The following is a 27,873-nucleotide window of genomic DNA, read 5'->3' on the forward strand; positions in this document are numbered from 1 at the left end:
AAGCATCCGGGAATGTCTCCTAGCTAAAAGGGAGGCACACACCCAATGGAAGAGAGAGGCCATCACCAGGGAGGACTATACTGCAGTTGCTCGGGGATGCAGGGGGCGGTCAGGAAGGCCAAGGTGGAGCTGGAACTGGAACTAACTTCCTGGATCAAGGACAACAAGAAGTCCTTTTTTAAATACATAGGGGGCAAAAAGAAGGTACTGGGTAACGTGGGGCCCCTGCAAGACGTGCTAGGAAATCTGGTCGTCACACCAGACCACAAAACTAACTTATTTAATGACTTCTTTGCCTCCATTTTCCCGAGCAGGGACCAGATCAGCCCCTGTACTGGGGCTCCAGGGGAGGCGCACCTAAGCCAAGGATCAGTGAGGATCTAGTTAGAGAACTTCTGGAGGGACTGGATGTATTTAAATCAGCTGGTCTGGACGATCTCCATGCTAGAGTGCTGAGGGAACTAGCTGAGGTCGTTGCGGAACCCTAGCACAGCTTTACGAGCACCTGTGGTGCTCTGGTGTGGTGCCAGAGGACTGGAAGAGGGCCAATGTGGTCCCCATCTTCAAAAAAGGGAGGAAGGAGGACCCGGGGAACTGTAGGCCAGTTAGTCTTACCTTGATCCAAGGTAAGCTTTTTGAGAGAATTATTCTGGCACATGTCCACGAGGGGCCAGCAGGGGAGATCATGCTTAGGGGTGACCAACGCGGGTTCATTAGAGGCAGGTCCTGTCAGACCAAACTGGTGGCCTACGACCAGGTCACCAAATCCTTAGATGCAGGGGTAGCAGTGGACATAGTGTCGAAAGCCTTCCAAAAGTCCAGAAAGACTGTCTCTCACCCCATTCTCATTTTAAAAAAAACAAAAAACAAAAAACTGGGGGTCTGTGGTGTCGACACCTACGCAGTAAAATGGGTCGCCAGCTGGCCAGAGGGACACACCCAGAGAGTGGTGGTGGATGGGTCATTTTTGACCTGGCAGTGGGGTCCCCCAGGGCTCGGTCCTCGGGCCTGCACTGTTCAACATCTTCATCAGTGACTTGGACGAGGGGATAAAAAGCACCCTGTTCAAATTTGCTGATGACATTAAGATGTGGGGGGATGTGGACTCACTAGAAGGGAGGAATAACCTGTCTAGGTCTGATTGCAGTCTACAGGGGTGCGCAGATGAGAACAGGATGGGATTCAACACCGACAAGTGCAAGGTACTGCACCTGGGGAGGAAGAACCAGCACTATACTTACAGGCTGGGGAGCTCCCTTCTCATCAGTGCAGAGGCAGAAAAGGATCTTGGAGTTGTCATTGGTGCCAAGATAAACATGGGCCGGCAGTGTAGGGATGCAGTCAGGATGGCTATCCGCAACTTGTCATGCCTCCACAGATGCATCTCAGGCAGGTCCAAGGAGGTGATCCTCCCCCTCTATGCGGCACTGGTCAGGCCGCAGCTGGAGGACTGCGTCCAGTTCTGGGCGCCGCACTTCAAGAAGGATGTGGACAACATGGAGAGGGTCCAGAGGAGGGCCACTCGTATGATCAGGGGGCAGCAGGGCAGGCCCTATGAGGAGAGGCTACGGGACCTGAAACCTGTTCAGCCTTCACAAGAGAAGGCTGAGGGGGGGATCTAGTGGCCTGTTACAAACTAGTCAGAGGGGACCAGCAGGCATTGGGGGACTCCCTGTTCCCCCCGTACACTACCAGGAGTGACTAGAAATAACAGTCACAAGCTGGCAGAGAGTAAATTCAGATTAAACATCAGAAGGCGCTTCTTCTCTGTCAGGGCAGCTAGGATCTGGAACCAACTTCCAAGAGAAGTGGTGCTGGCTCCTACCCTGGGGGTCTTTAAGAGGAGGTTAGACAAACACCTTGCAGGGTCGTTTGACCCCAGCACTCTTTCCTTTCATGGCAGGGGGTTGGACTTCATGATCTGCTCTAGTCCCTTCCGACCCTACCAACTATGGAACTATTGTTGAATTTGATGGAACTCCATGAAAATGCCACAAGACAATAGATGAGAAACAGGTACAGGTGAAGGGAGTGGAATGTTGACCTCTAGGTGGAGTCCTTGAGTAGATGCAATATCTTTTATTAGACCAACTAAGTAGTTGCAAAAAAGTTATTTGAAAGCATTTGGACACCCATATCCTCCTGGGCAACGTTCCCCCACAAAGAAATGAAGAATAGTGAGAGATATGAAAGATGTCAGAAATCCCTCGAGTATGAAAAAGCAAGTCTTTAGAAACCTGTCCTGCAGGAATGCAAATTTAGGAGGGCTCCAGAGAATAAGAGCAGGTTGTTTACCTGTAGGTATCAGATGCCAGCCAAGTTCAGGAGGGGGACATAAAATCAGTGTAGTATTGCCAGCCCTACCCAGTCAAAAATCATAAGACAAACTTAAAAATCGAGAGATTTGGTATGTAAATAATGAGAGGCTGTTTTTGAACTCTGTGTGTGTGGGGGGGGGGGGATTTGTGAAGGTGTGGGAGGCTGTGGATTCGTGTGTGAGGTTTGGAGCCTGGGGGAAGGTAGTCCCTGCACACCCTGCAGGATGCAGGGTACTGTGGGTTAGGAGTGAGGGGCAGGCATACAGACATGCAGATAGGTTGGGTTTCAGGTTGTGCAACAGAACCACAGGTGGCTTAGAGCCTGGCCCAGAGACCACCCAGCCCTGGGCAGCCAGGAAGACTCGCACCTTCCTTCTCAGCCCTGCTGGACAGGCTCAGGCAGCTGTCCTTTGGCACTTTTACATGTGCCCTGGTGGTGGGAGTGGTGCTTTAGTTACAGCGGCTCTGAGAACTACTCTAATTAAAGTACCACGGTCTCTCATGTGTCAGTGTCCCCATGCTTAAAAATGGTGGTGGCAGCACTTGAACTAAAGCTTGTTCAACAAACTTTAGTTCAAGCAACCCTGCCACCATTTTGAAGTGCCAGGATGCTTTTGTGTTGTTATACCTTTATGGTGATCCCATGCACCTGAGTAATTTTCATAAGGCAGTTGTTTTGTGTGTCGCAAAACTGAGTAGTTAATTTCAACATTGCATGTTGTGCTTTATTTACTAATGCACTGTGTAAACACTTAATGGGTCTATTTATTAGTGCTTTTTGATGCATTCATATTTATAATGGGGTGTGGGAGGCCTCCAAGTTTGTTTTGGCAAAGGCCCCACTGAATCTTAATCTGCCTCTGTATGGGACAGGAGTCTGTCCTTTACCTTGGATTAAACAGATTTAACTTTTCAGAACATTTCAAACTTAACCGAAGTTTAAAAAGTAAGGTAATTTTCCACTGGGGAGGAATGAAAAAGAGTATTTATGCTTACACAGGGTACCTAGACCTTTAGAAATGTGCCCCTTCAGACTCCTTTTTTTTTTTTTTTTTTTTTTTTTTTTTTTTTTTTTTAAAGCCCAAGGGGAAAAAAAGACAAATCAGTCAAGACGATACAAAACACATCCTTGATTTAAAGCTGCAGCTTTAAATGCATTTGTCACTAATGAAGACTGTCAAACAAATGGAAAGGCAACTGGAGCCTTTCTACAACTGGTTGATGTGGAAAGACAATCCTATTGTTTCTGAAGGGAATGTACTCAAGTAGATCAGCCTGCAGAATTAGTGCCTGTGTAACAAGTTTGTACCTTTGCTAGCACTATGTGAACAAACATTGAGAAGGGTACTCCTTCCTCTCCCTCTTCCCCGCCCCCCCCCCATGATAATTGACCTTAGGTGGTAAGAATAGCCAGTAATGAGCAATTTGGAGAGAAATGCGATATGCAAGGTTTCAGAGGGTGTCAAGGATCCAGCTGTCAAAACCTGGGTCCCTTTCTTATTGCAGGCACATCCACCTTGGTCCACTGATTTAGAGACCTCAGCCTCTGGGATTTAGGCCTCAATAGCTGTCTCCATCTACCAGTGTCTGCCCCCAGCTGGGAGGTTGTTTCTTAGCCCCTATTGCAAAACAAGGGGGCACACCCAGTGCCCCATTACACAGCCTCTTCTACCCCTGTAGCCACAACCCTGTCCTCCTGTACCCAAGTCCAAATCAAGCCAAGTAGCACAAACTGTCCACTTCACAAAAGAAAGAAGACCTCTTCCTCCTGGGCTTACCTGCTTAGCAGTTTTTCTCCCCCAGTTTCCCAGGGGAATGTGGCTATCTGCCAAGCTCCGACAGCACCCACAGCCCTTGTTTGCCTTTATGTAGCTTCAGGCTGGGTTTAAATCCCCTAACTCAGCCTCTGAGTCTCTGCTGGAAAAACTCAGCAAATCACTTGGGCCTGCTGCTACCACCAGCCAGGTGCAGCCGGCTACTCATTAGCTGCCTGCCTCTCTTAGTGCCAGGTTCAGGCCACCTGCACTGCTACTCTTAACTGCCTTTCCCTCCAGCCTCACAAGTAACAGGGGCAGGGCTCCCTGTTACACAGATTAATTTGTGACTACACTAAATTCTAAGGCTAGGGACAGACATTACACACAAACCGGTTTAATTGATCAGAAACTAGTTTAAATCTGTAAAAGAACAGAAGGTCAGTGCATGTAAACCAGTTTCAAAACGGCTGAAACTGGTTTGAGAGAAACATGGTTGAATGTAATATCAGACTTAACTAATTTGGGTCAAGCCAGTTTATGCAATGTCTGTCCCAGACCCCTTCCTAGTTTAGGTTAAATCAGTTCCCCCAGAATCCCAGATGCTTTGCTGGGTGGGGCTATGCATTCTGCTCCAGCCCAGTGGGGCTGGCCCTTCCCCTGTGCTCCCTGACTGCAGCTCTGGCAGAGACTGTACATACAGGGTGCGTCTGCCTGGCTTCCTCCTGCTTCTCTCTCCCCCATTACTCCCTGCTCAAGCAGACACCTCTCAGCATTAGCTAGCAGACCACATGCTGGCCATGGGTTGTGCTGTGGGAGACAGGACAGTGGCTTAGGGCTCTTTGGAGTTGATCAATAGGTAGCTTGTAATGTTCCTCATTACCTTCCTTGGAATGAGGGATCCTTTTGTTTTGCTTAAACTATTTATGTTCTAGTCTAGTTCAGTATGTATTTCTAGTTTGTTTTAAGGGCGCTGTCTCTTGTCTCTTGTAGATTTCATCAGACATAGATTGTTGAGGCTCCCTGAACACTGTAGCTTTAAATGTACTATAGTCAAGTCATTAAGACACAACAACACACTGATAAAAGCAGGACATTGTACTGCAGTTGAATACATAGATTTGTGTTGTATCTGCACAATAACATGAAGGTGTGATTTGTAATATGTGAGGGTGTAAAGTCAGTTTAGTTTAGCTAGCACAGTAACTTTGCCAGTGACGATGTAGAAGTATGTTTGTAGCTATTACAGTCCATGGAATATGAAGAAGCAAAGTTTCTTTGGTACTCTTTATTGGGTTTAACTGTATAGCCAAGGAGACGTGTTGGACCAAGTTTTGGCGATGAAGTGCCATCTTTCCTAGATTAGAGAAAAGCAGATGCAACCAAAGTTAAGTATAACAAACTTTTGTTTAGAGACTTTTCATATAATGGAGTTAAAGAAATCCAGGAGGCCAGTAAACTCGTGGAACAAAAAAGTTTTCTGAAGTAGTTACAAACAAGTAAAAGATAGCAGAAATTATGTAATCTAACAGGGAACAGGGTTGCTATTAATTTGTAGAGTTTGGAGAGGTGAGCAAAGGAGCAGGTAAATTCTAATGAGCCATCAAATCACTGTCCAGTTTACTTCATGTAAAGCTATTAATTTTGTTCCCAGGCCCATCATAGGGTTTCCTTGAATACTATGGACTCCTAATAGATTGTCCAGATCTTTATAGCAAGATCCTCTTACTTTCTTAAGTGATTTAGCCTTCTCTGACCATAATAAGCAATTCAGACATACTAATCTGTTATAATAGGCATCTAAGTTGATGAGTTATTCAGCTGAATAGTAGCAATTAATACCTCTTAGAAGATTTGTTTTGGGCCAATTGAAAACTCAGGCAGACATAATGGTGGTTGTATCAGTTAGATTTTTGTATAGATTTGGAAGGCTTTGTTTGCAAACACAAGTACAAAAGGCTTTTACTTTTCTTAAAAATTACTATCTGAACCTCAAAATAGCTGAGACAAGGGTGTGTTGTACCTCCCAAGCAAGGATTTTGCCAACCATGATCACTCAGTCAAGATGACCAACCCTCAGATCACCACAGAACACCTTGGGCACTTTTACATGTGCTCTGGGAGTAGAGGGGTGGGGATGCAGGCACTTTTAATTGGAGTTACTCCAGGAGTCGCTCTAATTAAACTGCTTTAGCATCTCAAGTATCAGCATTCCTGTGCTTCAAAATGAGGGTGGGGTGCTTGAACTAAAGTTCATTCAACAAGCTTTAGTCAAGCACCCCCGCCGCTGTTTCATGCATCAGCATTCCTCCACTTCAAAACACAGAAGCTGGCTGCTTAATCAAGTCTGTTCTGATTTGCTATAATTACAGCATGTCAGAGCAGCATCTGCAGAAGCCCTTTATTTTTTAAAAGTAGAGTGTAATTCTCATGTGTTCCAAAAATATGTAAGAATAAATACATAGCATTATCGCAGCTGATGCGTGAGAATTCTGTGGTTGCCATATATAACTGAACAACAAGCTTGTTTTCTTCCCTGAAGTCAAATTATAAAACAAACAAATCCCACTTAAGCTAAATGAGCCAGATAACACTCATCTATTACATGTAATGGTGAATTTCCTCAACAAAATTAACTGAAAGGGCTCAATGAAGAATATTCCTTAGTAAAGGAAGTAGAAGTTTAACTTTTCCTTTGCATGGAGCCGCATGCTTTTTCTACAGTATTTTGGTTTCAGTCAGGTGAAATCTTAAGCGGGCAAGGATGTAAGACAGCTAAGCCCTGCAGTTGAGGTGGCAGGAATAATGCAGTAGAGATGCAAAGAGGAATTTAACGAAATACTATCTGTGTTTTTAGTCCTCTGAGTGTGAAATCAGTGGAAGGAATATATTAATTAAATGAATAGTCCACTTGCAACAGACTATAATCAGACTATAGGGAGTAATTTGATGAAACCTCTTATTCTTTGAAAGGGAGAAGTAATTATAATTAAAATGCCGAAGTAATCCTGTGAAAATGAGAATTTTTTTTGAACATTAACACACTTTTGAGTCTAATTCCTCAAGCATTTTGATATTCAGTGTTGTTTTTAGCAGTTTATTGGAACTGGTTAATAAAATCTTTGCTTTGAGTAAGGAAAAGGTTTTGGTAAATATTTAAGTAATAATTTTGTATATTTTTCTTCTGTTTTTAATATGAAAAATTCTGACAGCCTGGGGCAGAGAGAAGGCAAATTCTGAGACATTGGGTTATGTACAGACATTTGGGGAGGTTAGATCAAATTTTAAAATGGCCACATAATCTAAAGTAAGTCCAGATGGGGAGGACAGGTGGCAGAGTCCATGGAGGGGATTGGACGGAGGCAAGTGAGGTCCATGGGAAACCAGACGCAGGAGGTGGGGAGGTCTGGGGAGCTAATAAGGTCCCTTAGGGGGATAGGGGAGCTCTCCCCCCTGCCCCTTCTAGCACCCCCTGCCCGCCCAACTTATTTCAATTGGCTCCCAGCACCCAGAGCAGCTTGCAGGATGGGGAGTTTGGCAGGCTTCGGTGGGGCTGGCTGGTCTGTGGTGAAGGATTGTTCTTCTGGGGAAGGGACAAGGGGCCAGGGTGTTAAATAGCCTAGGGCAAGGGAGTGAGTAGAAAAAAACACAGCCCTGGGGCTGCAGCCATTGTCTGGGCTTTCTTAGCCTTGGGGCTACACTGAGAAGTGTTACAGAAATTCAGTTAAATTGGTCTCGCTGAGCCCAATCTAAGTTAAACTACCTCCAAAGTACAGTTCATTTGGATCAGGTTGGCTATATTTAGACTGATCTAACCTTCTTGAATTTCTGTACTGTTCACACTTAGATCCTTAGTTAGGTCAATATAAGCGTAAGGTCTGCACCTGAGCAAGCCAAGTTAGATTGGGTGGCTGTATTTAATGCAGTCTAACCTTCCCTTAACTTTCCCAAATGTAATTCTGAGTGTGGAAATTGATGCTTTCCAGTATTGCATGCATCAGAGTCCCCATGCTGAAAAATTGCAGTGGGGCACTTTGAACTATAGTGTGTACAAAGTGCCCCACTACCATTTTTCAGCGTGGGGGCACTGATGCATGTGACACTCCAGGCACTTTTTTAATTGGCATGGTTCTTGGATCTGCACTAATTAAAGTGCCCTCTATGCCCCCCAGAGCATGTGTATAAACACCCATAGGAGCATGGTTCTTTTCCTCTGATCTTTTGAATGTATATTAACCAAAGTTCTTGAGAGTTATGTGATTGTGGGGCTACCATAGAAAGAATTGTGAATGCTGTTCTGCAGAATGTTTCTATTCAGATTGGGGTGCAAATGTGGAGACAATGAAACTCCATGTCAGTCTTTAGGGTCACTTCTTCAGTTTATTGAAGCAGAACAGGTCAAAAAAGTCCCCGACTTCTGACAGCCTAATACTTGGAGCTGGGAGCTGATGAGCTGCTAGACAAGGTGGAGTCACAAGATATCCTGCAAAGCTAGGGCCAAGCGTCAAGAGGAGCTGTGAAGCCCCCCTTGTTGCTGTGTAGTTCCTGTTTGGCTCCAGCTCTGCATACCTTCACTCTTTTTTTTGTTCTTTTTTTACCTTGCTGCTGTTTATTTTATTAATAAAATGGGATAAAATGAGGCTGCCCAGGGTCCCAGAGTGAGTCCTGATCCACTAGCTGTTTTTGGGTCTTTCCCAAACCTTACTGATCTCCATCCTGACCTCCACTCTGTGCCACAGGGCACTAGTTGCCTTAAGGGCTAATTTTGTGGTCTCTGAGGGTGGGTGGGTATGGAAGCTGTCGTCCCCCCCCCCCCCCCCCCGAGTGGCACACAGCCCCCACCGCCAGCAGGGCTGCCCTTGGGACCCACACAGACACCAGTGCCCAGTGATGTGCAGCTCTGGCCAGTGCTTCAGTGGTAGCAAAGAGCGCAGCCCTGCCAGCCTCTTACATGGGGGTCTGTGCAGCTCCTTGCTACCAGCCCCCTGCTTCCCGCGATCTGCATGGCAAGGGGTGGGGAAGGCAGCCAGCTCTGGGCTTTCCCTGGTGGATGGGGCCATTTGCAGCATCACCACAGACGGAAGGACCAGTCTTTCCCCCCCACCCCCCCCAAGATCAGGGCCCTAGGCATGTGTCTAGTTTGCCTATGCATTAATCTGGCCCTGACCACACTCCCCCTGTACCAAGATCTACTTCCCTCAAAAGTGGGTATCTTGCTTGCAGATCTTGGGGCCTCTCAAGTCAGCTGAGCAGTCCCCTTCAGTTTTCCTATTCAGAAATGTTTTCCTTTTCAACCTGCAGGGCCAGACTGACTTCCTGGGCTCAGGCACTGGCTTTGTGTCACCTAAATCCAGCCCCATTTGGTTTCATGGTTCTGCAGACACTCACAGGTATTCCCTTTCTATGCTTTAGGATTAGGTTGTTTTCTCTGTAAGGGCTTGGCCCAACTGACTGCCCATTTGGGCTTCTGAGCAGCCTGTAAATGGGCCCTGTTTGCACCTCGGTGCTCTGTAACTGTCTCTGGGAGGGGTGTAGCAAAACCCCCAGTTTTTGTTGTTTTGTTTTTTTTTTAATTTAAAAATGCATTCCTTCCTCTTCCCCAACCACTTCTGACTTTTTTTTTCTCTCCCTGTCTATTCCCTATAAATAAGTATAAGTGGGATAAGGCAGGATAAACTTCAGCATTTTATTTTGGTAGCAAGTTTGTATTTGTGTTGTTTTTTTTTCTCCTTCTTTTATATTGTATAATTATTATGTTTTATATTGTTTTGTTTTTTTTACTGTTTTATATTACTGTTTTACTGATACTATATGATATAGGCCTACATATGTAAGTTAGCATAAGTCATATCAAGTTTCCATTTTGTTTGTCAAGTCTCCATCTTGTCCCCATTCCTAGTTGTGTAACCCATGACTCACACCTACCCTTCCTGTGCAACCTGGTTCCTGAATGAATGGAGATGAATATGAGGGTGCTTAAGAGACAATGGCAGTAGGTCTAAAAATAGGTCCCTCTGAATGACTGAACCATCAATACCAATACCTGGACCAAATGACCCAGCCATTGGAACCACCCTCAGCTTTCAAGAAACAAAAGATGAGGCAGCCCACCACTGTGTCAAGGCTGTACATGCTCAGTAAGAACACCTGGAGCCCTCTGGGACAGGACTGACCTTGCTTGGACAGGCCCTCCCCATAGGAGATCAGAGGTAGTCTGCTCCATAAAAAGGGGTAATGAAGACTGACTCCTTAGGTTGCCCTCTCCATCTGGACCAGCACCATTTCATAGATTTCGTAGACATCAGGGCTGGAAAGGACCTCAGGAGATCATTGAATCCAGCCCCCTGCCCAAAGGGCAGGAAGTCAGCTGGGGTCATAGGATCCCAGCAAGATAAGCATCCAATTTTACTCTTACCATGCCACACCATCTATCCACACAGAGGCCCTGTCAGCAACGCAACTGCCGCCTTCCCCCCGGACACAACACCTGCTGGATAAGGGCCCCTTTCCACCTTTCCAGCCTGGATAGTTAGCTATCACCCCTACCCTCTCTTCAACCAGGGACTTGGACTCTGTTTCTCTTCCCTACTTGGACTCCAACCCTTTCACTGAGTCTCTTTCTTGTGCTACCAGTGTGTGGGAACCAAGCTGTACAGTACAGTGTTCATTTAATAAAATTGTTATTTGGCCCCTGAGTTGGGTTTTGCTTTACTACAGTTCCCGTCCTGCTCCAACCTCTGCTCCTCGCCCCTCTAACTTTTATCTCACTTTCCCTCTCCTGCTTCTGGCTTGCTGCCACCTCCAATGCCTGTCCCATGCTCCTGTGGCTGCAGCCGTCCTGAGCTCCTCTCTGCTTGCAAACCCCTGTTTCTTTGCCACTGTCTCATCCCCACTGCCTTTTCCTCTGATCTCTACAACTGTTACTGCCTCGTCCCCACTGCCTTTTCCCTTGATCCTAGCTTTCTGCCTCTGTCTCCTGGCTGTTCCCTCCTTGCCACTGGGCTTTTTCCCTTGCTTCCATCCTGGCACCAGGTGAGCCCAAGTAACCCCAGGGCCAGTTGACTTTAAGCAACCACAAGCTTCAGTTCCTCAGCCAGCTTCTGGTTCCAACAATTTTCACTCTCTACACTTTAACTCTCTCTCTTACCTTAACTTTCCCCTAAGTATCCTAGGTACCCCAAGTGCACATGTGTGCGCACATGTACACAGTACCATCCAAGTTAGGAACTTGTGTGTGTGTGTGTATACATGTCATTGTGTGCGTTATATACGAATTGGTAATCCATGTATGCATACTGAGTTTGTGGGTATTGACAATTGATTTTTGTCCAATTTCTGGTATGTATAGTATGTAGGTGCTTGAATTGGTGATAAGTGTGCATGTGCCTAGGCTGGTAATTTTGGATGTGTATGGGCCTGAGTTGGTGTTGTGAGTGTGTGTGCACTCCTGGTGGGGGTGTATGCATCTAATTGATTTTTTTTTTTTTGAGTGTGTGCATGTGCAATTGTACACTGCACCCTCCTGTCTAACAGGGCAATATTGAGATCCTGAGCGTTGGCTTGACCCCACAGGGTAACGGGGCAGCCACTACCTGTGTGGCTGTAGATCTGGCTGGTAGTTGGAAGCTGGTTTTCAAGCAGTTAGCCTATGTATTGGGTACCAGCCTGCCCAGGGCCAGTTTAGTTTGCTGTAGCTCCATCTTAAAGTAATAGGAGCTCTCATGCTCCCTATTACACAGGGGCTTGAAAGAGCAGGTTTGCCCTGCTCAGAGCTTAGTCCACCTTACAGGTGCCTTAAAGCTAAAAAAGTTGAGCACCGTTGCTTTAACCCTTTTCATGCAGCAGAGGGCAGGAGTGAGCCTTGGTCTGGATTTTTTTTTTAATATACCTTTTTTATTTTGCCTGTTTTCTGTTTCTCATAGTTCGTAGAATGAGCAAAATACTACTTTGAATTTATTTTCAATAAAGCCAAATATATGGGGATGTATAATGCCCTTTTTCACCACTACAACTTTTCTGGTTTTATTGGGTTGTCTGCATATAATTCTAGGTACAATTTGTCCAAAAAAAGAAAAAAAAGGGAATGAATTATTTAAAGGGAAAAAGCCAGCCTGTAATGATATAAAAATGATAGTAAAATGGAAAGAATTTTCTTCAAATTATTTTAAAGGGAAAAGTAATAAATAGGCTGTGCAAAGCTTCGGTAGCCACCTTTTAATTTGAAGGAGATTCAGCAGCCTAATCTTTGAATCCAAATCAAATCAGAAGACCCATTTAAAGGTCCACAGGCTTGCAGGAAACAAACTGAGAAGAGGGAGGGGGATAGGGTGATCTTCTATATATGGAAAAGGCTTGAGGGGGGGTGGCGGGAAGAGGCTGCTCTCATACTTTCGTTTGGAGCTGGCCAGTGACTTTTTTTTTTAAGCTGTCTCTCAAGTGATCTGTGCCATTTGATGAGCTGTCTCTCTCTTGGAGCAGCAGTCTCTGAAAGGCTCTGGCTTGCAAGCTAGTCTGTTTTGTATGTTGTATGCAATCCTTTCCTACTTACCCTTGCCTACTATCCCTGTTGTTATCCCTATCCATGCCTTTCAACTTATTCTTCCCCTAAAATCGTCGTCTTTGTTCTTGTTCGTCTGTCTTGATTCTTTCCCCGCCACAAAAATTCTGTGTTTTCCCTGACATACGTTGTGCTTTCCTGCATAGTGATGACACACTATTCCACATATGCTTACACTTTGCAGCCACCAAACATTATGAAACATGATGAAAAGGCAGGTGCCAGGTCTTGTGGCGGGCTGAGAGTGGGGGCAGAGAGAGAGCTGCAAGTTCCCCCCCACTCCAAACAAATACACGCCCTCTTTCTTGGCAGCAGCGAGTCTTCTGCTGCTAGTGGGAACAAGGAGGTGGTAGCCATGCCTGCACCTGCACCAACACCACTAACCAGCAGCAGCATGACATTCTCCACCCCAGCATGAACCTCCTACTGCCAGAGGAGCAGCTGGATCTGGAGGCAGAACTGCTGAGGGCCATAGCAAAGGAAATTCTGGGGAAGGAGGGGGAATCTGAGTTTGTGCTCCACACCCCTCAAGGTTCCCCTAGAGGCAGGTCTTCTTCTTTGGAAGGCACTTTGGAGGAGGTAGTGGAGACACGTGGCTCACCTTCTCCTGTAGTTGTGCCTCTGCCTGGTGATGAGGGGGATAAGGCAGGATCCCCACCTGCAACCCAGAGGTGGGTGGGTAATGTAGTGTGGGATCATTTTGGGGTGGCAGATCATTCCAGGTACTCTACCTGCCAGCACTGCCAAAGGCAGATCAGCCGGGGCAGGGAGGTAAAACACTTCACCACCACAGGGATGCTGCTGCATCTCAGGAGGCAGCACCCCCTTGCCCTTGTTCTTCCTCAGCCTGGCACCAGTGGGAACGTGCCCAAAAAAGAAGTCCCTTTCTCGCTCCAAAGCCCCCGTCCCCAAGAAGCAGAGGCAGGCTACCCTGAACAAATGTGGGAAAGGCAGAGACAAAGAGGGTCACGTACTGTAGTTGAGTGAGGACACCTAGAGCATTGGGGAGATGGTTGCTCTGGACAGCCAGCCCTTCTCCTTTGAGCGTCCAGGGTTCAGGCAGCTCATGGCACCAAGTGCACTACCTTTAGCAGGATACTGGTGCCCTCCCTTATGAGGCATGCAGGGAGTACTTGAGGGAGGAGTTGCACAAGGCAGGGCTGCAGGTAGCCTTGCACTTCACCTTGGACATCTGGAGTAGCATGGTCTCTACCCTAGCCTACCTCTCCCTCACAGGTGGTCCCTCAGGGTGTCGGTAGGCTCTCCTTTGTTGGCATCTGCTGTATGGCACACAGGTTTTACCTCATAATCGGGGATGCCTTAGAGGGGGACAGGGCTCCTGGTGATGGCACCATCACTACCAGCCAGCTTATTTGAAATGCAGGAAGGTGGCAGACTACTACTTCTGGAGCATCAAGGGGAGCAAGATACTGTGGGACAAACGGGCAGAGCTGAGCACCTCACAGCACAAAATCATGCAGGATATGGAGACTCAGTGGAACTCTACATACCTGATGCTGAAAAGGCTGGATGAGCAATAGAAGGCCATCCATGAGAGAGCTTTTCTTTGGGACATTTGGATCAGCGGCCCCCTTAATAGAGCTGAGTGGGATACTATCTCCTAGATCTTGGTGGTCCTCAAGCCCTTCCCTGAGGCCACCAAGAGCCTCAGCACTGGTGATGCCCTCCTTAGCCAAGTGAGCCTCATAGTGAAGGAGCTTGAGAACGAAGTGGAGTAGTTCTAGGGGATCAGTGTTCCTGGCTGGGGCAATCTGCTTTCACCAGAGATGCAGGCACTGGTGAAGTAGCTGAAGGAGGGCGTCAAAAAATGGCTGGATCCATTGAAGTCCAGTACGGTTCATGTGCTGGCAGGCATATGCCACCCAAGGTTGAAGGGGAGTGTCTGCAGCAGTAAAACCCTCAATTGCTGGATGGAGGTACTGGTGAACAGAGTCAGGGAGACAGAAGGGCAGAGGTGGGGGGACCTGGGGACCTGGAAAAGGATCTTTCCTGTGCCAGCACTCCAACCACAAGCCAATCTCTTCCACTGTAGCCACTGCCAATATGGGCTAAGGGCATGGCTTCAGTGTTGGGGTCCAGAGGCACCAAACTCCACCATCAGGCAGGTAGCATGGAGGCCTTGGTGGCTACCTGTCTTGCCGAGGATATGGAGCCACTGCACTGCGACCATTTGGTAACCCACAGCCAGGTGTGGCAGGATCTGGCCACGGTTGCCCAGGAACACCTGTCCTGTCCACCGACCAGTGTTCCAAGCAAGAGGGTGTTCAGCGTTGCTGGGTATGTTGTGACACCCACCACACTTCTGGATCCTGGTTTGGTGGAACAGCTGGTGTTCCTGAAGGTGAACCTCCCGCTGCTGGGGTTCCCCAAGCTCCATGTGCAGCTGGAGTCAGTGCCACCCTCCTCACTCCACACCTATTTGCCTTTTTTTTTTTTTTTTTTTTTAATTTGCTTTCAGAACCTTGAGGTGCATTTTCACAGCAACCCTTGCTCCTATCTCCTTGAAACTTGGCAGGCTTCATGCCCTCAAAAGGGATACCATTCCTGCTGTTTTCATCCAAATCTGCCACAAAAATGACAGTTATAGGTATTCTAGTGATTCCCCATGATAGTCTATAGTCAGATCTCTGAATCGGCACTGAATCAAATCACTGTCCCTCTGAATCAGCTGAATCCGAAGCAAATACTTGCTGCTTTGCACAGGCCTAGTAATAAATGAGCATAGGACAGGGGTGGGCAAAACATAGGGAGTTTTGACGAGCAGTTGCAGGCCAGCCCTCTTCCCACAACAACTCACCAAAGTTCCCTGTGGGAATTTAGGTGGGCAGAGAGCAGTGCTTGGGAGTGGGATAGGCATGATCAGCACCCTGCATGCCCTGCCCTGTGGGGAGTGGGGGGGAGGGGGCACATGCACATGTTGTGGGAGCGGCTGTGTGGGAGGGATCAGGGGAGGGATGGAGAGGTAAGGGGCACATAAAGCAGAGTTTGCCCTGATTGCCGGCCCTGGATGCGCTAGCAACAAAACTGGAAGTACTGCCAGTGCTTCTCTCTGGCCCTCACCAGCTGGGGAGTGGGGGCACTATCTCGGGGGGGGGGGGGGGGGGTGGCACAAGCCCCTGGTGCCCTCCCTATGTGTCACCTATGCTATGCTGCTCCCACAGTGTTCTGCATGGGGCTGAGTCCCACCTGGGGCAGCCTGTGCCATGCGCCTGCCCACACCTGTCAGTCCTGGCCCTGGCCAGCATGCAGCTTTTGGCAGGGCTGTTCCCAGTGTGGCTGCAGCCAGCTGGGTTCACGTTGTCACTAGGAGGTGAGGGGTAGTTGAGCAGCACCAGGCTGACTGCCGTCACACTAGGAACAGTCCCACCCAAAGCTGTGCACACTGGCCGGGGCCCAGGATGGTAGGACTGTTTTGTTCCCCTTGCCTCCAGCTGCAGACCTGTGGGTGGGTGGAGTGGGTGGAAGGCAGCTGGGAGCTTGAGCTGGTGCTCCACACGCTGGGCAGGAGTCGCCCGATTGAAGCTTCCTGCCTGCCCACCCAGAGAAAAATGGCAGGGGGAGAAGAACAGCCCTACTGGCCTGGGCCCCAGGCAGCATGCACAGCTTCCAGTGGGGCTGTTCCTTGTGCAGCTGCACCTGGCCAGGTGCTGATCTGCTCTCCTCGCCTCCAGCAGTGGTTCCTCCTTCTCCTGCTGCGCTGCTCTGGGCAGGTGATCGTTGGAGGGAAGCTTCAGCCTGGCGGCTCCTGCTGAAGGTGAGGGAAGCGGAGCAGCATCCGACTGGCTGCAGCCATACAGGGAGCAGCCCTGCCAGAAGGTGTGTACTGGCTGGGACCCAGGCCAGCAGGAGAGCTATGTAGGTTGCTCCAGCAGGAGCAGGGTGGGGGGGCTCAGCCCCATGTGGAGCACTGTGGGGGGAACCTGGGCCAGATCCAGCCAGTTGGTGGGCCAGATATGGCCCGTGGGCTGTATTTTACCCACCCCTGGCATAAGATAAGGAGGAATTGTCTCAGATTGAAGCAAGGGAGTTTCAGGTTGGACATAAGGCTTTTTAACTGTAAGGATACTAAGCACTGGAATGTATTGCTTAGAGAAGTTGTGCAGTCTCCCTCACTGGACATTTTGAAAAATAAATTGGACAAACCTGTGAGGAATGGTTGATCTTGGGTTGAAGTAGGAGGTGGAATAAGTGAGCTTTTGGGATGCCCCATAGGTGCACTATTTCCTATGATTCGGTGAATATAAGGTCATGCATTTGGGAAGTGCTAATTCCGACTAAATCTGTTATGTTGGAAGATATTTGAAAATGAATAATTCAAAAGGATTAAATAGTATCAGGCTGGAAATTAAAAGTGTGCTCATAGTGGCTTATTACAGCTATAAAAGTCAAAGTACTCTTGTCTGGGCCAGCTGTGCACAGGTGGAATGGCTTAAATATTTGATGCTACTGTTGTGAAATTGCATTAAGTTCTGCCAGTGGCATTAACAAATATATTGACAAGAAAGGTAAAGTTAGAAAAGAACAAAATTGAAGTACATTTTCATGTTGGGCAACTGATTTGATTTTTAGCAGAGATTAGGCCCGATTTGGTAGTCAAATCTCCGAATCCAAATTGAATTAAGAGATCCTTTAATCTCTCCAAATCGGTACCCTCTGAATCAATTTGGAGAGGTTCTGAAAGATTCGACGATTCAGACATCAACACAGGTTTAAATGTTTTTTCTGCATACCTCAAGGTACCAGGCGGCTCATCAACACTGCGATGGTGGGACAGATGGAGCATGCCATGTAGCTGCCAAGTCACTGAGTGTGACTGCTCCAAATTCACGCGAACACTAACACTGATCAACATTTGTATGGCTCAGTGTAGCATGTAACAAAGCCCTTAGGTTGTTCTGGAGCTGGGCAGCACTACTGAAACTATTTTCTAGCCTTAAATTGTTGAAAGGACAGCTTCTTGAATAGTACTGAATATAATAGGAACACAGGGGACCACATGTCCAGACTTCTCATAATAAGATAAATATATGAATTTAAGAATAGTTTAACTCTTTATTGACTACCTAGGCTCGGTGTTTATGGTAAGTACCTTGAATATCTGTTTTAATCTTTAATTGTTACAGGTGCCTTTGCTTGCAAGATGGTGCCATTTGTTCAATCCACCGCAATTGTTACTGAGATTCTTACAATGACCTGCATTGCTGTGGAAAGGCATCAGGGAATTGTGCATCCTTTAAAAATGAAGTGGCAGTACACAAATAGAAGAGCTTTCACAATGCTTGGTAAGGTCAAACTCCAGTATTTCTGAGGTATTCATTTATATAATGATATGTGTAACTGGTATGGAAGTCCTGATATTTACAGTACTACAGAGGTTGTATTGCTGCTGAGTTTAATAATGTTCTGTAATGTGACTGTCACATACTGTGAATATTTTCCAGTTTCTAGAGAGATTCTTTTCCAGATCTTGTTAAATTGGACTGATAGGTTTCCTTGTTGTCTTAGTTTTTCTATCTTACCTTTTATTTTGAAAATTAACCCTATCATCAATCTCGATCTGGTTTCCTTTTTCTGTTTCTAGTACTGAGTAGTATTAGCCAGCATAAACCATAGTGATTGTCCCTGCTGATATACTGCATATGTGTAGCTAATTAAGACTTGATTTCTAATCCAAAATACTATTTTGTTTGCATACAATGTGCCCCTAATATTTTTGAAAGGCAGAGTACAGCATTTTTTCCCCTCAGAATCTTGGCTGATTTTGTGACAAGTCCTCTTGGGAATACGGTGTCCAGGAAATACAGCATCCTAGAAGGCAGTTGGGTCAGGCAGCAAGAACTACCAGATGTGGCAGGAAGTTCTGTTTTTTTTGCTGTCTCCCCCAGACCACCTCTTGTGGTGTGACACTTCCCAGACACTGTTCCCAGGAGGGCTTACTTTGTCACACAAGGTTACCCCCTCCCACTCCCACCCTCCCAGACTTTTACAAGGGTAGTAGCAAGAGTGTTCATTCTTTACTGTAAGTAGTTCTTTATATAAAATTCCTGCAAATCAAATGTTGTTTCCACATCACAAGCCTTATGAGGATACTACCAGCAGCTCGCTTGCTACTGCAGACACAAGCTACAGTGTTCACCCAATAGATATGCCTGCATGAGAGTTAACACAGGACTCCTCCCATTTTGTTTCCTGAGTCAGACACCAGTGTCAGCATTCCTGGCAGTTGCATAGCATGCCTAGTCTTTCCAGATGCATTCATGGGTGGATCCAGGATTTTGTAAAGGAGGGTGCAGGATAAGCAATCAGCTTCCTGGGGTAGGCAGAACATACTATGGGAACAGCAGCCAGAAACCTTTCTTAAGCTCCCAAATAAGGTAAGAATTCTGTGCATCTTTGCCCCTTCTGCCCCCACCCCAATCCCTTTGCTCTCAACACCTGCTCCCCCCCTCCCCCCACCTTCCAGTGGTAAATTTTCCACCCCCTTTCTGCCCACCACTGCCACTGTCACCAGCTGATGAACGGAGATCCAGAGCTGCTCTCGCCCCACTCCAGTCAGGCTACATGGGAGCCAAGAACATCAGTGGTGGTGCTGGGCAGGTCCCCCCCACTCATTTAGCCTACTTCCAGGCTGGTGGGGAACATCTGAGGGGACTGGTCAGGGAGGAGGAACCTACCCACTGTAGTCACAACTGCTGCTGCTATCCCCAGTTAAGCCTGGCTGCCTGTGAAGCCCAGCCAGGGACAGTGGCGATGGGGGAGAAGACTGCTGGTGAGCACAGAGGAGAAGGAGAGGAATACTTATCTGCTTTGGGGACTTAATGACTGTGGCTACTGCCATTCTGTAGTATGACCCAAAAGGTGGGAGGGGTGTCATTACTCCCCCTTTGGATCCACCCCGGGTATGCTTCTTTTCCAGTGAAGAAAACAGTGAAAACAACTTCTCCACCAAAGACGCACCCCCTAATTTGGGGGGGTTATTTTGGGGGGGAAAATGTTTGTTTGGTATGTGAGAAAATACAGTACAGGCATACCTCGTTTTATTGTGCTTCGCTTTATTGCACTTTGCAGATATTGCGTTTTTTACAAATTGAAGGTTTGTGGCAACCTTGCGTCAAGCAAGTCTATCGGCACCATTTTTCCAACAGCATTTGCTCACTTCGTGTCTCTGTGTCACATTTTGGTAATTCTCACAATATTTCAAACTTCAGCAACCACCACCCTGATCAGTCAGCAGCCATCAACATCAAAGCAAGACCCTCCACCAGCAAAAAGATTACGACTTGCTGAAGGCTCAGATGATGGTTAGCATTTTTTAGCAATAAAGTATTTTTTAGTTAAGGTATGTACTTTTTTTTAGACATAATGCTATTGCACACTTAATAGACTACAGTATAGTGTAAACATAACTTTTATATGCACTAGGAAACCAAAAAATTTGTGCGACTCGCTTTATTGTGATATTTGCTTTATTGCGGTGGTCTGGAACCGAACCTGCAATATCTCCGAGGTATGCCTGTATGTTTTACTTGACTAGGTTTCAACTAGACTTTTTTGATAAATTTGTTATATCTATTTTCTTTCTTTTGTGGTGATCTAGAAGAGAAATCTGAAACGTACCATCCCAGATGAAGAAGTATAAGCACTGCCAAGGCAATGTTCATTATTCATATATGCCATGCAAGAGAGAACACTGGGCAATAATACACTTGCACGGTCACGGGAAAGATGTTTATGCATCAAAAATAGCCTACCTTTAGATTAAAGCACACTGAGAGTTAAAGGAATGAAGTACCTGAAAAAGGGGAAAGGTAGCTTTTATGTGCAATACCAGTATTCCAAATCACCTTTTTTGCCAATAGAAATGGTTAAAAAGTTAAACTCATTCATGTTCACTTTCCTATTCTACTAAGTATGTAAAAGGCTTTGCTGTTTTTTTGTTTGTTTACAGGCATAGTCTGGTTGTTGGCAGCTATTGTTGGGTCACCTATGTGGCATGTGCAGCAACTCGAGGTAGGATGCTTTCAATGGCATTTCCAATTTAAACTTAAATCTTGTAAGGGTGTTACTGAAGGGGATAGTAACAGGACTGAATAAATCCCAAAGACTTGAGAGGAGTGATTCTTAAAATGGAGGTAACAGAAACTAGTCATAAACTGGCTCAGTAGTAGACTTTGTATCTTGGTATCAAGTAGTGTCATTGTTAAAGGAAAGAAGTATAGGTACTATTTTAATGCCATCACAAACGATATACTGTGGGTAGCTTTTTTATTTTTTCAAATTGGAGACCTACTCTGGGGTGTGGGAAGGATTTATGCCGTCTGGGTTGTTTTGTATTGCCACACACTTATGACTGGAGTTACGCAGACAACCGGTGTAACCCACTGATGAGGAAGTGTTGCAGGTCTCCACTGGAGCTTGATCCAGAGAAGATACAAGTATGCATCATGCAGAATAGCTTGATTTCTTAGCTCAAGCTCCACCTCCTGTGTCTAGTTATGGAGGTCATTGTTTCAGTTTATTGCACTGGTTAAGAACAACACAATCCTATCAGAGTAGTCTTATAGGTATTGATCAAATATGATTGTGGCTAGGACAGTACATTGTTTCAGCACATGATCTCAGCAGCTGTTTCCTAAAGAAATCAAAATTGCTGTCCTTGACCTAAACAATGTGCAAAGGTGCCAGTCAGAACACCTGCTGCGCTCCCTGTCAGCCAACATGAATCTAACCCTTTACATAGAAATTAATTAGAAGAATCATCTCACTTGAAAGATCCCTAAATGGAATTTTGATCATATTAATGGCAAGTAGCATTTGAATATGCCAGTTCTTCAAAAGTAGGGTAACAGGAACTCATTTCCACTTAAATTGCTGCAGGTTAAATATGATTTCCTATATGAAAAAGAGTATGTTTGCTGCTTAGAAGAGTGGACCAGCCCTGTTCATCAGAAGATATATACCACCTTCATTCTTGTTATACTGTTTCTCCTTCCACTGATGCTGATGCTCCTCTTGTACAGTAAGATTGGTTATGAACTCTGGATCAAGAAACGAGTGGGAGACGCTTCAGTTCTTCAAACCATTCACGGAAATGAAATGTCTAAAATATTAAGGTTTGTAGAGTAAGACATCCAGTTAAAACTGTCACCCTTCAAAAGCAAACTTTTACAGGAACAGGAGGGAGGTATGGTTTCCTTCAGAGGCCACAAGGCTGAGGTATGAAATAAAAAGAGGTATGGCCTAGATTTGCAACAGGTGATTAGTGATTTCATAATTGTGTGCCCCATTTGAGACAAGTTAAAAGGCTTTGTTTTTTCAAAACTGACCTTTTAATGAATGCCATGTTGGGCACCCCTTCAAAAGCAAAGATATTTTTTTGATTAAAGACCAAGGGCTTAGAAAATGGAAAAGTAGCATTGTGTCTTCTTGCATACAACACGCACCCATTTCCCAAAAAATGGACTGGATGGCAACTGGAGTGGGAGAAATACAGTAAGACCAGATTCTGCCTCTTACCTGTAAAACTAAAAGTAAAATCTGCATTGATCTATAGCAGAGGTTGTCAACTGGGGGTACTTAAGAAGGCCCTAGGGGGCACGTGCAGCCGGGGATGGAGTGCTGCCATGCAGCATCCCGCGCAGGCACCACCAAACTGACCGGATGTGCGGGCTGGGGGAAGTTTGCATGCTGTGGCTGCCACAGCTCCACATCTGGCCGTGCACTAGCCCCCCCAGCTTGACATCTGGCTGTGCGCCACCCCCTGCTGACCCCACACTTGGCATCCGGCCACCAGGGGAACACTGACTCAAAAAGGTTGAAAACCTCTGATCTATAGGAATCCACAGGGAGCAGAACAGTGGGCAGTCTTGGCTCCTTGTCTGCTGCTGCTCTGTCAGTTACTTACTACAAGTAAAGATCTTCTTTTCTTCATTCTGTCTTTTAAAAACAAAGTGCATATTATATTCTGGGGCATGTGGTATATAAGAAAGCATGGTATGATGTTTTCCTAAGTCAGACTGGGACCAACTAAATGGAGTTCCCTTTTGAATCTTCTTCAGTTATGATCAGTAAAATCAAAAATATGTTAAGGGAAGTTCTTTATTTAATTTGTGGCCATAACCATGGTTTTTAATCAGCCTTTCAGAAATAAGAGTAGCATATTAAAATTTTTTAAATGGCATTAAGTTGATATGTTTTAACTTACAGGACTCTCTAAAGATTTTCTAAATGTCCTTCATGTCACTTTACCTCTTGTGACCGTTGAGATGAAAACTTTGTTTGAAATGTAATTAAAATGAATGATTAAAACCTGATAACTAGTTGTTTGCATTTTTTTGTTATTTAGTGTTACAATTAAACCACCTTTAAATACTGCATTGTGCTTTGCCTTTAATTTTTCTAGTTTGTTTAATTGTTTTCTGTTGTGAGGCACCTTCTACCACAGTGTTTCCAAACCTTCTCCACCCCAAGGCACATTTACAATAATAAAAAAAAAAATCCACGGCACACCTCTTAAGGCATTTCCCATCCTTGTACTTATTGTAACTCATTGCCCTGGCAAAGTTCCATGGCACACCTTTTAATTTCTGATGGCATACTTCTGTGCTGCATCACACTGGTTGGGAAACACTGTTCTACCAAATATGTCCATAGAAAACAGGGGAGTAGCATATGAAATATCGAATCCAAAGAGAGTAATAAAGCAGCAGCTCAAAAAGTTTGCTTAGACAACCAGTACTAAAACATATGCAAGGGGATAGTGATGATAAGAAAGAGTTGCAAAACTTTGTCTAATAGTAGAGTTATGATACACCCCAGGGAATTATGTAGAGGTGTACTGATACATCAGTGGCATATCGGATCAGGACCGATTAAAGGCAAATTAACATTATTAGCTTATTTTGGCTGGTGTAGCAGATAATGTACCAGTTAATACGATATGCCTTCTGGATGCCACGTTCACGTGTGCAGCTGCGCACACGCACATGACCAGGTGGAGAGCAATACCCTGCAGGTAAATCTGTTGAGAAGAGGCATGGGGAAGGAAAGAGGTATGGATAAAGGTTCCCCATGATGAGGGAGGGAGTTGGGCTGGGGTTGCTGCCCAGCCAGGACAATGAATGGGACCCCGGGGCCAGGGCAGAGAGTGGGACGGAGTGATGGGCGGCTCGTCCAGGGAAAGTGGGGGTGGGGGAGTGTCTCCCTGCTGCTGTGCACACCCCCAGGGAAGGCATGTGGCCCCCTCAGATTTGTGCGCAGGGCAAGGGTGGCCGTGGGCTGCCCGCTGACCACTTGGGGCTCTCTGCCCTGCGACCTTTGCCTCAGGAGCTGCATGCTGCCCATGCATCCCCTGCCTGTCCAGGAGCCATGGGAATGGTGAGTTAAAATAAATTGAAGGCTCTAGGCAAGAGGCTGCTCCCTTAATGCTGTAGTACTCGGGGACATAATACATGACTCCAACTAGCCCTATATCATGTCCCAAGCCTCGCAGGTGTTATACAACTATCTTTTACTTTTGCAATCTCCTGGTGCTATGACTCTGCCCCTGTAGCTGCCCCTCTGCCCCCCGGCAGTGCCCCTCTCTCTCTGTGCCTGACATTGGGCTCTACCCAAATCATGTGCCTTTCTCTAGGCACTAATGGGGCTTCCAGACTTCCCCATATAGCCTCATCCCAGTCCTCTGGTACAAACAGTAACAAAAGTGTATGTCCCTGGTCTAGAACTCAGACACTAGAAATACCAACAGTGCTATATGCCCATTTTATGGGAACAAGCTTCCACCCTCAGGGTAACATGCCCCCCAGCCCTAGGTACCTGTGGGACTCCCTCGAGTCTTCCAGCACTTGGATAGTAAAGCAGGCAGCACCAGGTCTCAGGCAGTTTCCTCCAGCAGAAGCTCCTTAGCAGTTGCCAGAGAGAGAATAACTGCAATCCCCAGCCCTGCCTCCTGGTCCTGTGATGCTGGCAGGTGCTCCCCAATTACCCCTTAGGCTGTTACCCCAGCAATCTGAAGCTATGGTGCTCTGCTTAGCCAGCAAAGCTCCTTGGCCAGGCTGCTTCATCCTTAAAGGAGCTGGCACATCTTAGTGCCTTGCTACATGGTCAGTATGCCTGATGAATAATCAGCTGTCGGTATCAACCAAGAAAATCTTTATCAGTGCACCCCAAGAATTATGTGCAAAAAAATTCAAAATGATGCATAATTACTTTTGTTTTACAAATTAAACTAAATGTAACACTATTTCAACCTTCTTTAGAAAAATATGCAGGTACTTGTGGGGGGGGTGTAGTGAAGGTATGGGGGTTGTGGAGGGTGTGGGTGTATGTGGGGTCTGTGGGTGGATGTGGATATGGGAGTGTGTGGGGTTTGTGGCAGGGGGGTGGTTCCTTCTGCCACATGCCGCTCTGTGCGCAGCCCCTGTCCACCACAACCCACCCCACCCCAGAACAGCTCCTGTTGCCACATATCGTCCCTACCATGCACAGCCCCCAGGCACTCTGGGGTCTCCTGGCTGCAGTAGGCAGAGCCCCACAGCAGTGCATGACTCTGGCAAGTCCCAGAGGCTTCATGTAGCTGGCCCCGCCCAGGACTGCTCGCATGTGCCTTCAGGCCAGACCGGGCTGGCTCTGTGTCAGCATGTGAGGCTCACAACACTACAGACAGGAGCTACATGCAGCCCCTAGGATTTGCTGGAGCTATGTGCTACCAGGGACTGTGCCCTGGCCAGGAGTGCCCCGAGGGACCGCTGTCTGCTGCTGCCATGGCGGGCTGTGCACCAGAGGGTGCAGGGTGTGTAGTGGGGGGCCCATATCCACCCACAAAACCCATTCACACCCCCATGCCTACCTCCCCTCTTGCAGACAGGAGCTCCTGTTCCTGTCTTACCAGCTGCACCCTGGGGAATTATGAAATATTATGTGATTATGCACAGTTATACATTTTATGCGCAAAATTACATGGGTGCATAATTGCATTATTCCCTGGGGTGTATTATATTCTCTAATTGCACACTACAACTACAAGTGTTAAGAACAAGCTTTTAAATTATGCATCAGATACATATATATGCTACTGTTTTTATTTCAAGAGGAGTTTGGGCAGTTTAGCATGTGTAAAAAATCCTAGTAAATACATATCTGCATCTTTTAGTCATTTGGATAATTAAAGAATCTGACCTACAGACAAGTCAGAAGTTCATGCAAAATTATTCAGATCAAACTATTTGTGTATAATTTCAGGAAAAAGAAGAGAGCAGTCATTATGATGGTGGTGGTGGTAGTTTTGTTTGCTGTCTGCTGGGCTCCTTTTCATGTGATTCACATGATGATGGAATACAGTAAGTATCTGTCACTCTTCAAAAGATGAAGCTGGTATTTTGAATAGCTCTGTTTCTTTTTACTAATAGAATCATTTGTATTAATTCTGAAGTATTCGTGGTATACTACTGTACCATGTAATATAAAGTACAGTCTGTCAATAAGGATGTTTTTAGGTCTTGGATAATAAACCACATGCACAATAGATGATTGGGCTGGGGCAATCCAATTGATAGAGAAACACACCTGCATCTTTAACTAAAAATAGATGGATCTATCACAAGACTTTTCTGGGTGTTTCCTTATGTATGAAGGAAAATGGCTGTTAGGGTTTTTGTAATCCTGAGTACAAGGATTGCAAGTTTTTTGAGGAAAGCACTGTTTTCTATTCTGTATTTGTATAGCACTTAACACAGTGATATCCTAGTTCTGGTTGGAGTTCCTAGGCATCAGAAGAATACAACCAGGGCTCTAGCGTATGGAACAAATTAAACTTTGCATTGTGGTTGAATTAGAACTGACAGAGCCAGCTTTTTTTTATACTCTTATCACAGAGAGGATTTCAAACAGCAAGGGGAATCACCCACTTGTCTCTTTTAAAGGAATCCTTCTTCTCTAAATTTTCAAGCATTTTTATACTTAAGACATATAAAGAGAGAGAAAAAATACGACCTTGGAGAAACTAAAACAAGTTTACTTAATTGGACATCTGTGCACAGGGTAATAAGACATGCAGGATTTCTTATTTCAAAACATATAACTGAAATTAGTAGTGTTAGCACTTCTGGTCTCTGTCTGTTTTTCTAGTCAAGTAGGCCAGAACCCAACTAAATTTACTCTTACATTCCTTAATTTTTTTTTTTTCAACAAGTTAGATCTTTATAGCCATTAGCCTTTTAACTTCTAGGGTTTTTTTCTCTTTACTTTTTGCTATTTTAACATACAAATTATATACTTCATTTCTGGTTGATGGGCTATTCTTCATTAGCTTGGCAGCACAGCTTAAGCAACATTGAATTATTATAAACACTAGGCATACTCCAATAAAAACAACAAATAATATCAACAAACTATGAATGACGGTAGAGCCTAAGGAACTGAAAACAGAGCTAAACCAAGAATTCAAATTCTAACTATTTGACTCATGCAATTTAACTGCTTTTTTTCAAATATGTTTACTTAAATTCTGGATTTTTTTAATTACCAGGAATATAAGTACAACATTTTTTACCTATTAAAGCACAGACTTCTCCTTTGCTGGCTAGTATATAATTTAACGCAAGTTGGTTTTGCAATGTTATTTGCCTTATTTCTTTTATTTCTATATTTATTTTATCAAAATTATTAGCAGTAGCATTAGCAATTTTTTCCAGAGATGCTGCAACTTTTTTTATTTCAGACATAGCTAAGCCTGTGCCATAGCTGGGGAACATTATACCCTAAAATCTTTGATTTTCTGTAATTTTGTGAACATTGCAAATTTTTTCTTTAGGTAAGTGAGATTTAATAGTAAAGGCAGGATACGCTGCAGAGACCTTTTTCTCCAACTGGAGGAAAGATTTTAATAGGCCTTATCTCTATACACAAAATAATGACCAGCTAGTGCAGTATATCCACCTGTTTTTACAGCATGGGGACATCATTTATTGTGAATAATAGCTTGAAAATTGACTTGCAGGGGAGTAGATAGATATCCAGGAACCATTAGGAAACTAAGCACCATTTATTTTAAATTCTACCTCACACTTACTGACTCCTGCTACAACAGAAGATCCATTACAGGTCCAACAGAATTTTTCAGGGGTGGCATAAGCTAATCATACATAGTCAGACCGGTTGCAACTTACATTTTGCCAAGTTTCGTTTCCATGAAAATTTGAATAATAAGGGGCTAACATCTGAGTTG

The 27,873-nt window shown here is 45.6% G+C and overlaps 1 protein-coding gene across 1 annotated transcript in view; it reads left to right on the forward strand.

The window, feature by feature from the left end:
- The window catches only part of QRFPR (pyroglutamylated RFamide peptide receptor), a 49,816-nt gene that overhangs the window by 9,067 nt on the left and 12,876 nt on the right, over positions 1 to 27,873 (forward strand). The window contains exons 2-5 of the mRNA XM_090036614.1: positions 17,774 to 17,932; positions 20,599 to 20,660; positions 21,528 to 21,763; positions 25,890 to 25,987. Coding sequence (XP_089892740.1) covers positions 17,774 to 17,932; positions 20,599 to 20,660; positions 21,528 to 21,763; positions 25,890 to 25,987 — 555 coding nt within the window. The remainder of the gene's footprint in view (positions 1 to 17,773; positions 17,933 to 20,598; positions 20,661 to 21,527; positions 21,764 to 25,889; positions 25,988 to 27,873) is intronic.

This window comes from Crocodylus siamensis, chromosome 2 (assembly GCF_052110815.1).
Source record: "Crocodylus siamensis isolate JL-2025a chromosome 2, ASM5211081v1, whole genome shotgun sequence".
Lineage (NCBI taxonomy): Eukaryota > Metazoa > Chordata > Crocodylia > Crocodylidae > Crocodylus > Crocodylus siamensis.